The sequence below is a fragment of the Mirounga angustirostris genome, unplaced genomic scaffold, assembly GCF_029215605.1.
Source record: "Mirounga angustirostris isolate CCGP_5_RB_7025 unplaced genomic scaffold, mMirAng1.0.hap1 SCAF_15, whole genome shotgun sequence".
Taxonomy (NCBI): Eukaryota; Metazoa; Chordata; class Mammalia; order Carnivora; family Phocidae; genus Mirounga; species Mirounga angustirostris.
In genome coordinates, this window is record NW_026991723.1 from 8,316,189 (window position 1) to 8,330,465 (window position 14,277).

At 39.1% G+C, this 14,277-nt stretch overlaps 1 protein-coding gene across 1 annotated transcript in view; it reads left to right on the forward strand.

The window, feature by feature from the left end:
* Positions 1-14,277, forward strand: part of LOC123850225 (histone-arginine methyltransferase CARM1-like) — a 178,524-nt gene that overhangs the window by 132,332 nt on the left and 31,915 nt on the right. Inside the window, exon 7 of the mRNA XM_064579862.1 lies at positions 9,469-9,646. Coding sequence (XP_064435932.1) covers positions 9,469-9,646 — 178 coding nt within the window. The remainder of the gene's footprint in view (positions 1-9,468; positions 9,647-14,277) is intronic.

Genomic DNA, 14,277 nt, shown 5'->3' on the forward strand with positions numbered 1-14,277 from the left:
ATTTAATTCTTTTTATGGCTAAGTAATATTTCATTATATATATAAAATATATTATATATATTATATAAATCATACACACGCACACGCACACACACACACACCATCTCATTTGTTGATGGACACTTGGGTTGCTTCCATATTTCGGCAATTGTAAATAATGCTGCAATAAACATAGGGGTGCATATCTCTTTTTGAATTAGTGTTTTTATATCCTCTGGGTAAATACCCAGCAGTGTGATCACTGAATCATAGGTTAGTTCTATTTTTAACTTTTGAGGAACCTCCATACTGTCTTCCACGGAGGCTGCATCAGTTGGCATTTCCACCACACTGCATGAGGGTTCCTTTTTCTCCACATCTTTGCCAACCCTCGATGTTTCTTGAGTTTTTGATTTTAGCCTTTCTGACAGGTGTGAGGTGATATCGCATTGTGGCTTTGATTTGTATTTCCTTGATGATGAATGATGCTGAGCATCTTTTCATGTGTTTGTTGGCCACCTGGATGTCTTCTTTGGAGAAATGTCTGTTCATGTCTTCTGCCCACGTTTTAAGTGGATTATTTGATTTTTTTGGTGTTGAGTTGTGTAAGTTCTTTATATATTTTGGATACTAACCCCTTATCAGATATATCATTTGCAAATATCTTCTCCCTTCATGGATTAATTTTTTAAATTATCCACTCTGCTTCATAGTAGGCTCTTTCAATATATCTTTCTTGAGTTCTGGGATTTTTTTTCTATTTTTACTTAACTATTATGTCCATATCAAGTCGACTATCCTTGTATGGCTTCTGTCTCTTTGAGTTTGCTCTACATTCTCAGATATCCTCAAATTTATCTTACAGATCACTTTCTTGGTCTTAAGCTTTGTCAACTCACCAGTTGAATTATTTTCTAGCGATCATATTCTTAATTTTATAGCAGCCTGTTCTTATTTTATGGCTATAAAATCTCTCCTCTCTAAAGTTAGCAATTAAAAAAAATAGTTACCGTCTTTCTTCTTGGAGTCATTCATTCTACTTGTTAATCTCCAACTTTCTCTTTCATGCTATTTATTTTCCTCCAGTAACTAGGGGTCCTTGTTTACTGGTTCTTAGTTGAGAATGAAGAACTAGGTTGTGTAGTCCAGATCATTAGTGTCAGTTCCCAATAGGCCTCTCCCTTAAGAAGGAGAGCAGACCAAAGCTTTTGCCTGATGGGAAGAGATGTTGGCAGGTGAGCTTCCCTGGGTGAATATGTGGATGTGGAGCTCATTGGTAGCCTAGGGACCTGCACTACTGTCAAAATAAGAGCTTTAGCCTCAGGAATGGAACTTTGGGTGGTGCTGCCTCAGTGTTCTCCCCTCAGAGTCTGAAATTAGAATCCAAAGTTAACCCAAACTTGCCTCTGTTTCTCTTTCTGGCTTCAATACCCACACTAGGATCTCTACAAAGATATGTCACAAGAAGCAGTAGTAAGAACTTCAGCTGCGGATGAGACCCAGTGATGTCAACCTCACAGAGACCATATACTTAAGATGGGAGGAAGAGGAGCATACTAGCCCACATGATGGTCCTGTGGGCTGCGGCTGTTCTTGGCATTTACTGATTCAAAATTTGGATTTTTCTCCCAACCTCCCTTACAGAAAATCTTTTAGCTCTGATATTTAGGGGTGTAGAATAATATGTTCCATTTTCCCCAAATTCAGTCCAACCCAATCTCTTTCTTCTTCTAGAATTCCCTCAAACTTTCTCCTCCCTTGCCAGCTTTTTTTAAATGTATATGCAGTTAAGATTTCTTTCTGATATACATCATTTCCTGTATTTCTGTGGAATCTCAGAAGTATATCTGCTTAAGGGACACCTGGGTGGCTCAGTCAGTTAAGAGTTCGACTCTTGGTTTCAGCTCAGGTCAGATCTCAAGGTTGTGAGATCGAGCCCTGTGTTGGGCTCCACACTCAGCATGGAGTCTGCCTAAGATTCTCTCTCCCTCTCCCTCTGCTCCTCCCCCTGCTCATGTGCTCTTGGTCTCTCTTGCTCTCTCTCTCTAAAATAAATAAATAAATCAAATAAATAAATAAATAAAATCTTTTTGTAAAAGAAATGTATTTACTTAGATCCCTAACAATTAGCTTTTACTAATACCTTACAGAAAAATCACTTTGTTGTTTTTATAAAAATAGTATCTTATCACAAAGAATTATATGCAATTCGTAAACTTAACAAAGAAGAGAATTTTAAGCCACCCATAATAATCATCATTAATATTAGGTGAACAGCATTCCACACATTTTTCTCTGAGAATATACAAAGAGAAGAATGACTAGAGAGAAATACTTCTAGGAAAACAGATGATATGACCTGTAGTATTTTAAGTAAAAAAAAAATATTTTAAATAAAATTCAGTTTAATCCCATTTTATTAAATTTAACAGAAGGAAAAGAAACTGAAATAAAAGAAGAGAAATTGCTTACCTTTAAGTGTTTCTTAAACCAGAGAGAAATTACTTCCTGAAGGATTCCTTTAAAGTTGCGGAAAACAGTAAGAAATTAGAATAGTTCTTTTTTTAACCTCATGACAAAGATTTACCTCTTGTGAAAAAAAATGCAAAAAAATGAAGTCATCAACACTCTCATATTCTTCCTTTTTTGTTAGTTACATATTGTTTTTATACTGTCAAGGTGTAATATAATTCTCACTGAAATAGAACTAAAATTCATGTAATTTTTTAGTATTTGTTCCATAATTAAATGGACTCATTTCTAAGAATGCATCTTCTTATTATAGCTCCTTATGATTGAATTCTTTATTTAAATCATCTCTCAATTAGGTGAATTTCTTTTTTTCTTTCTGACAAAGCATTTTTTGAAGAAGGGCTTGTGCGTGCCATATACCCTGAGTTCTTTCATGTTGGAAATGTGAATATCATTTTCTCTGGATTTAATCTTCTTTTGGTCATATTTTTTTGTCTTTTAATTTTGTAAAAATTTCTTAAAAATCCATGTGACTAGGGCGCCTGGGTGGCTCAGTTGGTTAAGCGACTGCCTTCGGCTCAGGTCATGATCCTGGAGTCCTGGGATCGAGTCCCGCATCGGGCTCCCTGCTCAGCAGGGGGTCTGCTTCTCCCTCTGACCCTCTTCCCTCTCGTGCTCTCTGTCTCTCATTCTCTCTCTCTCAAATAAATAAATAAAATCTCTAAAAAAAAAAATTCATGTGACTAGAGAGGAGTCTAATGCCAACCTGATTTTCTTTCACTTTTAAGGTGATTTATTTTTCTGCCTAAGTGCCCAAGGAAATCATTCTTTTTTCTTTAAATCCAAGATCTTGAGCAGAATGTATTTCCATGTTACTATTACTGTATGAAATTTTCCTGTGACACTGTGTATTTTTTCTGTTAACAGAATTGTTTTTTATTTCAGGGGGATTTTCTTTTATTTTCATTGGGGGTTTTTTTTGTTTTTTTTTTTTTTTGCATTCTATTTTCCTATACTTATGGGACATAATTTCCTTTATTGCTGCTTTGTTTTGATCTGTCTTCCATGTCTATTAGTTTCTTTCTGATTGCAGAAATCAGTTTGCCTTACTTAATCTGCATTCATTATGATTATCTCAGACTTCTCTATTATTAGCATAACTTTAAACTTACTATTATAAAATATTTCATGCATTCAAAAGAAGAGGTGAGTGTAAATGTAAGGTATGATGAATACTAACCAAATGAGCATATATATCCCTGCAACCCCCAAGAACTAGAGCAATCTAAAATTCCTATTTGCCTTTCCCTGATTCCATGCCCTCCCTTCACTCTCAAAAGTTACCAACATCTTAAGTTTTGTGTTTAGCATAAAAAAGTTTAAAAATGTAACTTAGTATATCCTAATCAATATAGTTTACTTTTGAATACATTCAACCTTTTTTTATAAAAGAAATCATGCTATATATTCTTCAGCAGTCTGCTTTTTTCCCCCTAAAATTCTGTTTGTGAAATTAATTTATGTTAACACATGGACCTTTGGTTCTTTCTCACTGTTAAATAGTATTCCTGGTATGGACATATTCATTCATTTCCCTGTCAATAGTTACTTCTGGCTTATTGTAAATTTTTATCTTACAATGACCAATATTATTATAAAAATTTTAGTAGAGCTTATCTTGTACGTGTGTTCAAATATTCCTCTAGAGTGTGTATTTCTAGATGATGATATTTCTGAGTTACAGAAAGAGCACTTCTTCAGCTTTATTGATGCCAAATGGTTATAAATAATTTGAATGCAATGTATTTTCTTCCTGCACATTAGTTATGTATTATTCCATAATTGTGTTGCTTTACTTCTTGACTTGTTTCTTTGCACCTAAAATCTCTCATTTAATCTCAGTTCTATTGCCTTATCATTTTATCTTTAAACGCTTGTTCAATTTCATCTATAGTATCTTTGATTGATATATTTCTCTGTACTTTCTCATTTGATTTGATCCTTGAAATGACACTGAAGAGATTGGTGCTATTATTGTTCTCATTTTATAGAAAAATAATAAAAGGACTTCCAAGAAATTATGTGTCTTGGCCACAGTCATACAGCTACTCGGTGAAGAATCCAACACTAGCACCCAAGCCTAACACTTGCTCTTTCCTCCTCTTTGAGACAGAATATAATATAATACTCTCTTGTAGTATAGCTTCTAAGCCCAGATAAGCTTCCATGCTGAACAGGCAAATAAACAACACATATTTAACACATGTAACTCAATGAGAAAGCTCCTAAGTGAGACAAGAATGGCAGCAATACCAAGTGAAATTATTACCCTGAGCTACCTTGGAAGTTACAGTGATACTAAAAGGATGGATTCTACTGCTGCCACCACCTAAAGTGTGTGCATGTCTATGCATCATGTGCACGTGTGTGTGTGCATGCACTTGAGCGTGCCTGCATGGTGTGTGTGCATGTCTGTGTACACACGTGTGTGTGCGTGCACATGAGCGTGCCTGCATGTGTGTGCACGTCTGTGTACACACGTGTGTGTGCGTGCACTTGAGCGTGCCTGCATGGTGTGTGTGCACGTCTGTGTACACACGTGTGTGTGCGTGCATGCGTGCACTTGAGCATGCCTGCATGGTGTGTGCGTGTCTGTGTACACACGTGTGTGCATGTGCGTGCACATGAGCGTGCCTGCATGGTGTGTGTGCATGTCTGTGTACACACGTGTGTGTGTGCGTGCACTTGAGCGTGCCTGCATGGTGTGTGTGCACGTCTGTGTACACACGTGTGTGTGCGTGCGTGCACTTGAGCGTGCCTGCATGGTGTGTGTGCATGTCTGTGTACACACGTGTGTGTGCGTGCACATGAGCGTGCCTGCATGTGTGTGCACGTGCACTTGAGCGTGCCTGCATGGTGTGTGTGCACGTCTGTGTACACACGTGTGTGCGTGTGCGTGCACTTGAGCGTGCCTGCATGGTGTGTGTGCACGTCTGTGTACACACGTGTGTGTGTGTGTGCGTAGCTTAAGCAACTGATACAAGTGACAGAACTATTGACAGGTTTTTGAAACCCATTGTAATTACAAGGAAACAGGAGTAAAAAAAAGGATGTGATGTGGGTTTGCTTGTAACTTGATGGTGTTCAGGGAGAAGAGACTTTAGTGGAGCCTCCCTCTTTCCTGAACTCTCAGAGAAGGACCAGGTCACACAGGGAAAATCTGTACAGCAGTGAACATGGTGGGTGATGGAGCCCTCCTCTGAGTTAGCGGCCTTTTTCAGCACTTAGAGGGATGTATTGAGGCTCATTTTTTTCCTGGAAAGGATCGTTCTAGAGAGTTTCAGTTTTGGAACAATGGTGTATGAAGTGACAGGCTAGCACAAAACTATCTGTACCGAGAATGTTATAAACTAAAAGTGAAGGAAGGCAGCAACATTGACTCTAGGAATAGAGTGTGTCTGATATCCAGAATTAGCTATTCTCATGGCTTAGAGCTATTATTGGTTGAGTATATGTCCTGTTTTCAGACATCTTTGTCAAAGAATTATATTCGAACTTACGATTATCAAATAAACTCCTTTCCTTGTTTCCCAAAGATTGATTTGCAGGAGATAAATAAATGCTCAGTGAAAAAAAAGAACTGCAAAGTAACCAAATAAGATCGCACGTCTTTGATTTAACCAAATTAAAGTTTTCTTTTCTGCAAAATTCTTCAAAGCAATTAATATGCTAATGGATTCTGAATTGTAAGAGGGATATATATTATAGAGAAGTTTCAAAATTATTTGATCATGAAGCTCTTATGTTTGTGGACTCCAGCAATATATTGGGGGAAATTTGGCTTTCTTCCAGTCATAAAATGTTAGCTCTCGAAGGAGCCTGAGAACAACTCCAGTTTTAAACTTTAATTTTGCAAGGAGGGAGACCAGAATTTATAGGTTTTAAGTGACTTTCCCAAGGTCACACAGCTTTTTGGTGGTAAAGGCAGAACTAGAATTCGTATCTTCAGATTCCTGATCTGGTGTTCTTTGAATCTGGCCCGCAGTAAATGAAGTCACATGATGCAGTGACTTACAGCCAGGCCTATTTGCCCACTTCCATAAACATGGTATTTCCTTCTTTGCCAGTGAAAATAATGAGGCTCAAAATTCTTTCCTTTGAATCCCAAATTGCCCTTCTGACAGCTCATACAATCCTCTCTAAAGCCTTGTTATATCTCTGAGGTTCCTGAGGGTTCAGTAGCCTAGGATTATTTTCTGTAAATTAGCCATATAGAGTAATATCATGTTCACTTGGATATCATTTCATATTGGTCCCTCCAGCAAAACTTAGAAAAGCTCCCCTTCTAGCATTCTGGTCCAAGGGGATGAGGCAGTTTTATATACTGACCTGTGGACAGTCTCATACCCCACAAGCAGAATTTAGAAAGGGCTTAAAATCTAGAAGTGGAATACCTTTGTGGCAGGTAATGGAGCAATGTGTATCGGAAATGTTTAAAATTTCCATACTCTAAATTTGAAGGAAGCATGGAAGTATGTTTCCATATTTAACTTCATTATTTGTCAATGCACTATTGTCATAATGGAAACTTTAATATAACCTGAATGTCCAGTAACATGGTGTTGATTAAATGAATCAAGGTATTTTTATGAAATACCATAAGGCTGGTAGAAATTGTGTTGTAAAAAACTTTATGGAATGGTATTTAACACAGAACTTCCCAAGAGGTATGCCAGGACTGAGATACCAATGTCCTTCGTCCCCATGGGAGCTAGTCAGGATCTACTGTGGCCTGAACCCCCAGGTCAAATATCTCAAGCTGTCAAACAAAATATTACACATTTTTATAAACAGAGATATACTCACATGTCTGCTAAGGAATATACTTTCCCTACATTTGGATAGGGCAATACAAATGATCTTTATTTTCATGTTTTTGCTCATCTGCATTTCCCTTTTTTAGTATTTAGTGTTCTTTAATAAAAATAATAGACAATAATAATTTTAACTTACATAGCTCTTAATATGCTTCATCTTGTTTTATCCTCAAGCAGGCCTATGAAGTAGGAACTACTATTATTCTTTTAATTATATAAGTGCTATTTTAAAATTCCATATTTGAAGCTATTAAGAACTGGACAAGTTGATGCAGGCAGCAAGCAAAAGGTGGAAATGAGACTTATCTGGAAGGCAGAAATAAGAAAACATAGTTACTAATTGTCTGTGGGAAACAACTGTGCTCCCAGGATATTGAGGATTATCGTATTTGTGATCAAAACAGAATCAAGGAAATACAAGATTCTGTAGAAGTTTTAAGAAGGCCTAGAGGAATGGTTAGTTTTCAAGAAGAATCTGAGGCAGGATCTTTACTTGTTGATATTGAGATGACAAAGCATGGTGGTGGAAATGTCCAGTGATGATGGAGCTCAGGTGAGACAGAACGTAAGGATGTAGTTTGGGTGCTCATCTACATTGGAGCCCCAGTAGAGCTATGCAAATGAGTGGATCCTCCTGAGAAGAGCAGGGTGCCAAAAACTTTAACCTTTAGTCTTTGTCTCCACAGGGGAGAACCCCACAAGCCCTATGAACTAGACCTCCATGTGTGGAAAGATGATAGAGCGGAATTCCGAGAGTCTTTGGGCATGGGTCAAGGTTGACAGTGCATGACATGTTCAAACAGTATTCTTCCATTGTTTTTCCTTAGATCAGAGATTAATTCATTTATTTTTTTATTTTTTATTTTTTTTAAAGATTTTATTTATTTATTTGAGAGAGAGAGAATGAGAGACAGAGAGCATGAGAGGGAGGAGGGTCAGAGGGAGAAGCAGACTCCCCGCCGAGCAGGGAGCCCGATGCGGGACTCGATCCCGGGACTCCAGGATCATGACCTGAGCCGAAGGCAGTCGCTTAACCGACTGAGCCACCCAGGCGCCCTAATTCATTTCTTTTTTTAAAAAGTATAGGCTTATGGGGCATATGTTGGTGAGCAGCACCCTAGAAGGAGAGGCTCAAGGTGGAAGGTACCCTAGCTCTGTGAAGAAGTGATCAGAAATGGAAAAGATACAACTGACTCATGACAAATGCATGATATGCTGCATTTATGATGAAGAAAGGGATCAAGTTATGAAAGTGCAAAATGGAAGGTCTCTGTGTATAAATACAATGAGCAAACATCTAAGAGTCTCAGGGAGCCACAACTTGAACAGTAGTGTGCTGTATATATTTATGCTGGTGCGTTCAAGATGTTTATTAGGAAATATTTTTCAGGCAGTAGAAAGACATAAATGTAATAATGCAATTTCTTTGTCATATCTGGCATTAAGAAGAAATATATTAGAAATGTAATAAATACATATCTCTTCAAGGTCCCAGTTTTAAGGGAATTCAAAGTTATTAAATAGAATGCAGAGGACATCAAAGAAAAATGAGTACATAACTGTAAAATATGCTTCTAAAGAAAGGTTAATGAACATACTATTATTTATTTTTGGAATCAGAAGACCAAAGGATAATTTAATGAGGATCAGGATCATTAATTTGTGCAAGATTATTGTTCAGTGCTTTTTGGCATCTTCATTCCAGGTAGAATGATGGGAAATAAACTAAAACCGTTAATTAAAAAACAGTTCCCCAAAGGTACATGCACATATATATACACACATGCACAGACAATACAGACTCACTCACCCACATCCACACACACGTGTGTGTTTGTGTAAAGAGTCTGGAGTGGTATACATCAAATATAGGGTATACATCAAATACATTAATATAGTTATTATTTGTAGGTGGTACAGTTATAGGTGTTTTTATTTCTTTTATATGTGTATCTTCTAAGTTATGTATAGTCAACATGAAATATGTGTACAAAAAGAAAAATAAATTTAAAGCATTTTATAAACACAGATCTGTCACCTCCCTCTCATCCCTATCACTATGTCAACCCTTAATCTGTAAAACTTATTTTTTTGTAAAAGTCTGTGTAACAGTCCTAGCCCCCTGTTTTATCTTCTTCAGATGCTGGTGAAAAATAACCACCTTTCCGACAAGATCATTGTTGTGCCAGGGAAAATTGAAGACATCTCTCTTCCTGAGGCTGTGGATGTGATCATTTCTGAACCGATGGGTTACATGCTGTTTAATGAAAGGATGCTGGAGAGTTACCTTCATTCCAAAAAATGGCTGAAAGCAAACGGTGAGTTGGCCTATTCCTGGTTCAGAATAGAAGCTGACATTGCCATAAGAGTTTGCCCTCCTCTTTACCCCATATTTAATTTTGGACGGAAAGGAGGAGAGGGCATTTCTATTATACCAGTTTTTTTTTTTTTTTCTCATCTTAATCTTCCACAAGAGATAAGCTAGTCTCCAGCCATAAAGCCATAGGTGGTAGGTAGCATGCTGCATGGTATTAAATATGGTACAGAGAACCAGTTCAGAGCTATGTGTTTCTATCCTGTTTTCTTCACCATCTTCCTTAATGAACTTCGCCTACCACTTGACCTTTTGACTTTGGTTTTCTCATCTGTATTTTAAAAATGACCTCTAAAAAATAATCTCTAAAGCCCCTTTAAGTGTTGGCTTTCTATAATGTGAGAAACTCTCTGAGATCTATTTGTTCTTTCTGACATATTCTTCTCCTACTGTGTCTCCCTTTCCCTATGATCAGTACATACAATTGAGATAATAGTATAAAATCCAGTATTCTTTTTGTGCTTATCAAGTGTCTACATGTGCTAATCAATCTGCATGCATTAATTTATGAAAACCTTCCCAAGGGTGAATGATGGAGGTTTTTAATGTATTTGAAAGGTCAATGCTGAGGTTCTTGGTGATTTTACACTTCTTCCACAGGGGACGTTTGGCAGTGTCTGGAGACATTTTGGATTGTCACAGCTGGGTGAGGGGTGGTATTGTCATCCAGTGGGAGAAGCCACATATGCCGCTAAACATCCTTTGGGGTACAGGACAGACCCCCACCCCATCGAAGAGTTACCTAACAACCCCAGACGTCAACAGTACCAAGATTGAGACCTGGCTTCCTGGGAGGCACCATTCCCATTCCCAATTTACGAAGAGCAAATTGAGGCACAGTGGGAGAGAGCAGCTTGGCAAGGACACACCTCTGGTAAATGACAGGGCAGGGATTCGAACCCAGGTGTGTCTGACCCTGAAGCCCACACTCACGACTCCTGCACACACAGCCTGCCTTTCCGCTATTTACTAGAGAAAGTGGACACATTTTCACAGAATGTTTTTTTAACTAAAGCATAGAAAGTAACTGACCAGTTTTAAAAGTGGCAGCTCCCGCCTCACTTGCCCTAGCTGTTAGATTATCTAGATTAAATTGGATCTCATTGATAGCATTTTTAAGTTCTGCCAGTTCAGCTTTCATTTCTGCCCTTAGAGACTGTGTTACCATTAATCGATTTCTCCATTCTAGCTATCGTCTTCATAACTGTTACCCTGAAGCCCATCTCTGACATCTTGGTTATATCCATATCCATTTGTAAACCTGTGGCAGAAGTCAGTCTCTGAGTCTTTCCTATTTTGGGGGTTCCTCCTCCTAGTCATTCTGTTGAGGGGTGGTTGAGGGAATGTACAGAGTCCAAATTATTGACCACAACCCAAGCGAGATGCACCCGTTTTATATGGACCTTAAGGTTGTCGGCCTCTTGTTCTCCCAGCCTGTCTTCGGGGGGGAGGGCCCTGCTGCGCTGTTACTCAGGCAACCCTGTTTGGGCAGAGTTGCCCTGTCCCCTGTGGGGGGGTGATGGGCTCAGTGGGAACCGGTTTTGGGGGGCTTTTGTTCTCTGGAGGCTTCTTCCGAGAGTCAAAGCAGAAGAGATCATTTCCAACCCTCTGCCTCAGAGCAGAGAGATCGCAGTCTGTTCTTTAGTGAGCTCTCCAGGCCACACCGTCTCCGTTTCTGTCCGTGCTGCTATAAACTGCAGTGTCCTGGGTTGTGCGCCCCTCAGCAGGGCTCCCAGTCATCTCAAAAAATGGGCAGAAGACATGAACAGACACTTCTCTGAAGAAGACCTACAAATGGCTAACAGACACATGAAAAAGTTTTCATCATCATTAGCCATCAGGGAAATTCAAATCAAAACCACACTGAGATACCACCTTACACCAGTTAGAATGGCAAAAATTGACAAGGCAAGAGACAACAAATGTTGGAGAGGTTGTGGAGAAAGGGGAACCCTCTTACACTGTTGGTGGGAATGCAAGTTGGTACAGCCACTTTGGAAAACAGTGTGGAGGTGCCTCAAAAATTTAAAAATAGAGCTACCCTATGACCCAGCAATTGCACTCCTGGGTATTTGCCCCAAAGACACAGATGTAGTGAAAAGAAGGGCCACATGCACCCCAATGTTCATAGCAGCAATGTCTGCAATAGCCAAACTGTGGAAAGAGCCGAGATGCTCTTCAACAGATGAATGGATAAAGAAGATGTGGTCCATACATACAATGGAATATTACTCAGCCATCAGAAAGGATGAATACCCAACTTTTACATCAACATGGATGGGACTGGAGGAGATTATGCTAAGTGAAATAAGTCAAGCAGAGAAAATCAATTATCATATGGTTCCACTTATTTGTGGAACATAAGGAATAGCATGGAGGACATTAGGAGGAGGAAGGGAAAAATGGGGAGAGGGAATTGGAGGGGGAGACGAACCACGAGAGACTATGGACTCTGAAAAACAAACTGAGGGTTCTAGAGAGGAGGGGGGTGGGAGGATGGGTTAGCCGGGTGATGGGTATTAAGGAGGGCACGTTCTGCATGGAGCACTGGGTGTTATATGCAAACAATGAATCCTGGAACACTACATCAAGAACTAATGATGTATTGTATGGTGACTAACATAATAAAATAAAATTAAATTTAAAAAAAAGTGGCAGCTCCCATTAGAATTGTGGCACCTTACCAATGATGTGGCCCTGCCTTGATAGCCAGTAAAGACAAAGTGGTGACCACCAATGCCGCTCTTACTTATTAGCACGTTACGTGTATACGCACACACCAGTATATGCATGTAAGTAAAGCTTGAGGCTCATCTGTAATTTCCTGAATGCCTCCAAATAGAAGGATTCAGAGATAGGCACTTAAAAAAAACCTCATGCAACAATAAATAGACAAAGTGTACTTAATGTCACAAACTTCATTAGCATGCCCATGCTAAAACAGCCCAGGATGGTCTTGGAAGCCTTATGTTTATGTGATGAAATTGAACTGTAGAAGTGAGCATAAAGGACCAGCCTGCTTAGATTTCCTACTCAGTGCCCCTCAGAAAGAATTTTTATATTTTTATCTGGATTTTTTTTTTTTTTCAAATGGCTAGGTACTTGGCCGTTGGTGAGATTCTGAACATGGTTAATTCACGTGCATCTATGGAGCCCCTCTGAGCTGAGTATTTAGACTTAATATCTGGACATCCTTTTCTCCCCCGATATTTGAAATAGATATGAAACTTTTACTGGGCTGTGTATCTTTAACTAGACAAGGAGAAGTGGATACTGATTTTATCTTCTTTTTAACCTGTGCGTTCCTGAGGGCAGGAGGCTTGATTTTTTCCAGTTTTTTTTTTTAAGATTTATTTATTTGTCAGAGAGAGAGAGTGAGCACAAGCAGGGGGAGTGGCAGCGGGAGAAGCAGACTCCCCACTGAGCAAAGAGCCCGATGCGGAACTCGATCCCAGGACCCTGGGATCATGACCTGAGCCGAAGGCAGACACCCAACCAACTGAGCCACCCAGGCATCCCTATTTTTTCTAATTATTTTTCTTTTCCATCAAAATAAGACATAATTTACAACATCACATAATGATAAAAAGACTTTTTTTTTTAAGACTTCTAATGAAAAATAGTAACCCCCCCCCCCATGACACCCATTCCTGTCCTAGACTGCTCCCCAAAGGCTTTCTCTCTCCACTCCATTAGGGACTTCTTCCGTTACTTACCTACATATTTTTTTTTAAAGATTTTATTTATTTATTTGACAGAGAGAGACACAGCGAGAGAGGGAACACAAGCAGGGGGAGTGGGAGAGGGAGAAGCAGGCTTCCCGCGGAACTGGGAGTCCAATGCGGAGCTCGATCCCAGGACCCTGGGATCATGACCTGAGCTGAAGGCAGACGCTTAACGACTGAGCCACCCAGGCACCCCACTTACCTACATATTTTGATACAAAATTGTCATACTATTATTTTCGTCACTCTCCGGTTGAGAAATTTGCTCTCCTACATAGCATTTTCTTCCCTGCTGGATGTACCCTCGCTCCCCACCCCTGTCTTCTCAATATACTTATTCAGGTTCCTCAATCCCTTTTCCAAACCCTTGAGGCCAGAAAGGTTTCCAATCCAGAATCTGGAGGACTTTGGAAATGTAATACAGTCATATGCCATGGATTACTTAATGCCTCCAGTGGAGTCTGAGGCAACACTCTGTAATGAAACACATTACATTTCTGCAACAAACCATATGAATATGGGTACCAAGTGGGATAAATAAAGACTATAAATAAACTCATGTGAGTTCAGGTCAGGTTTTGCCATCAGATGATGTTGCTGCAAATGTGCAAAAATCTAACTTCACAGAGCTTTTGGGACCCAACTTAATATAAAGAAATATGGACCAAGATCATCAATTGGTTAAATCCGTAATCAGTGTTTAGGTTATTATGACAATGTACATACTGTTCTGTGCTGAGCCAGGTGGCATAGTGGTGTATAGGATTTTGGATTTTCTCATGAAACCTTTGTTTTTCTCAGAGTTATTTTTCATTAGCTTGGTTTTTTATGTACTCATGACTAATTATTT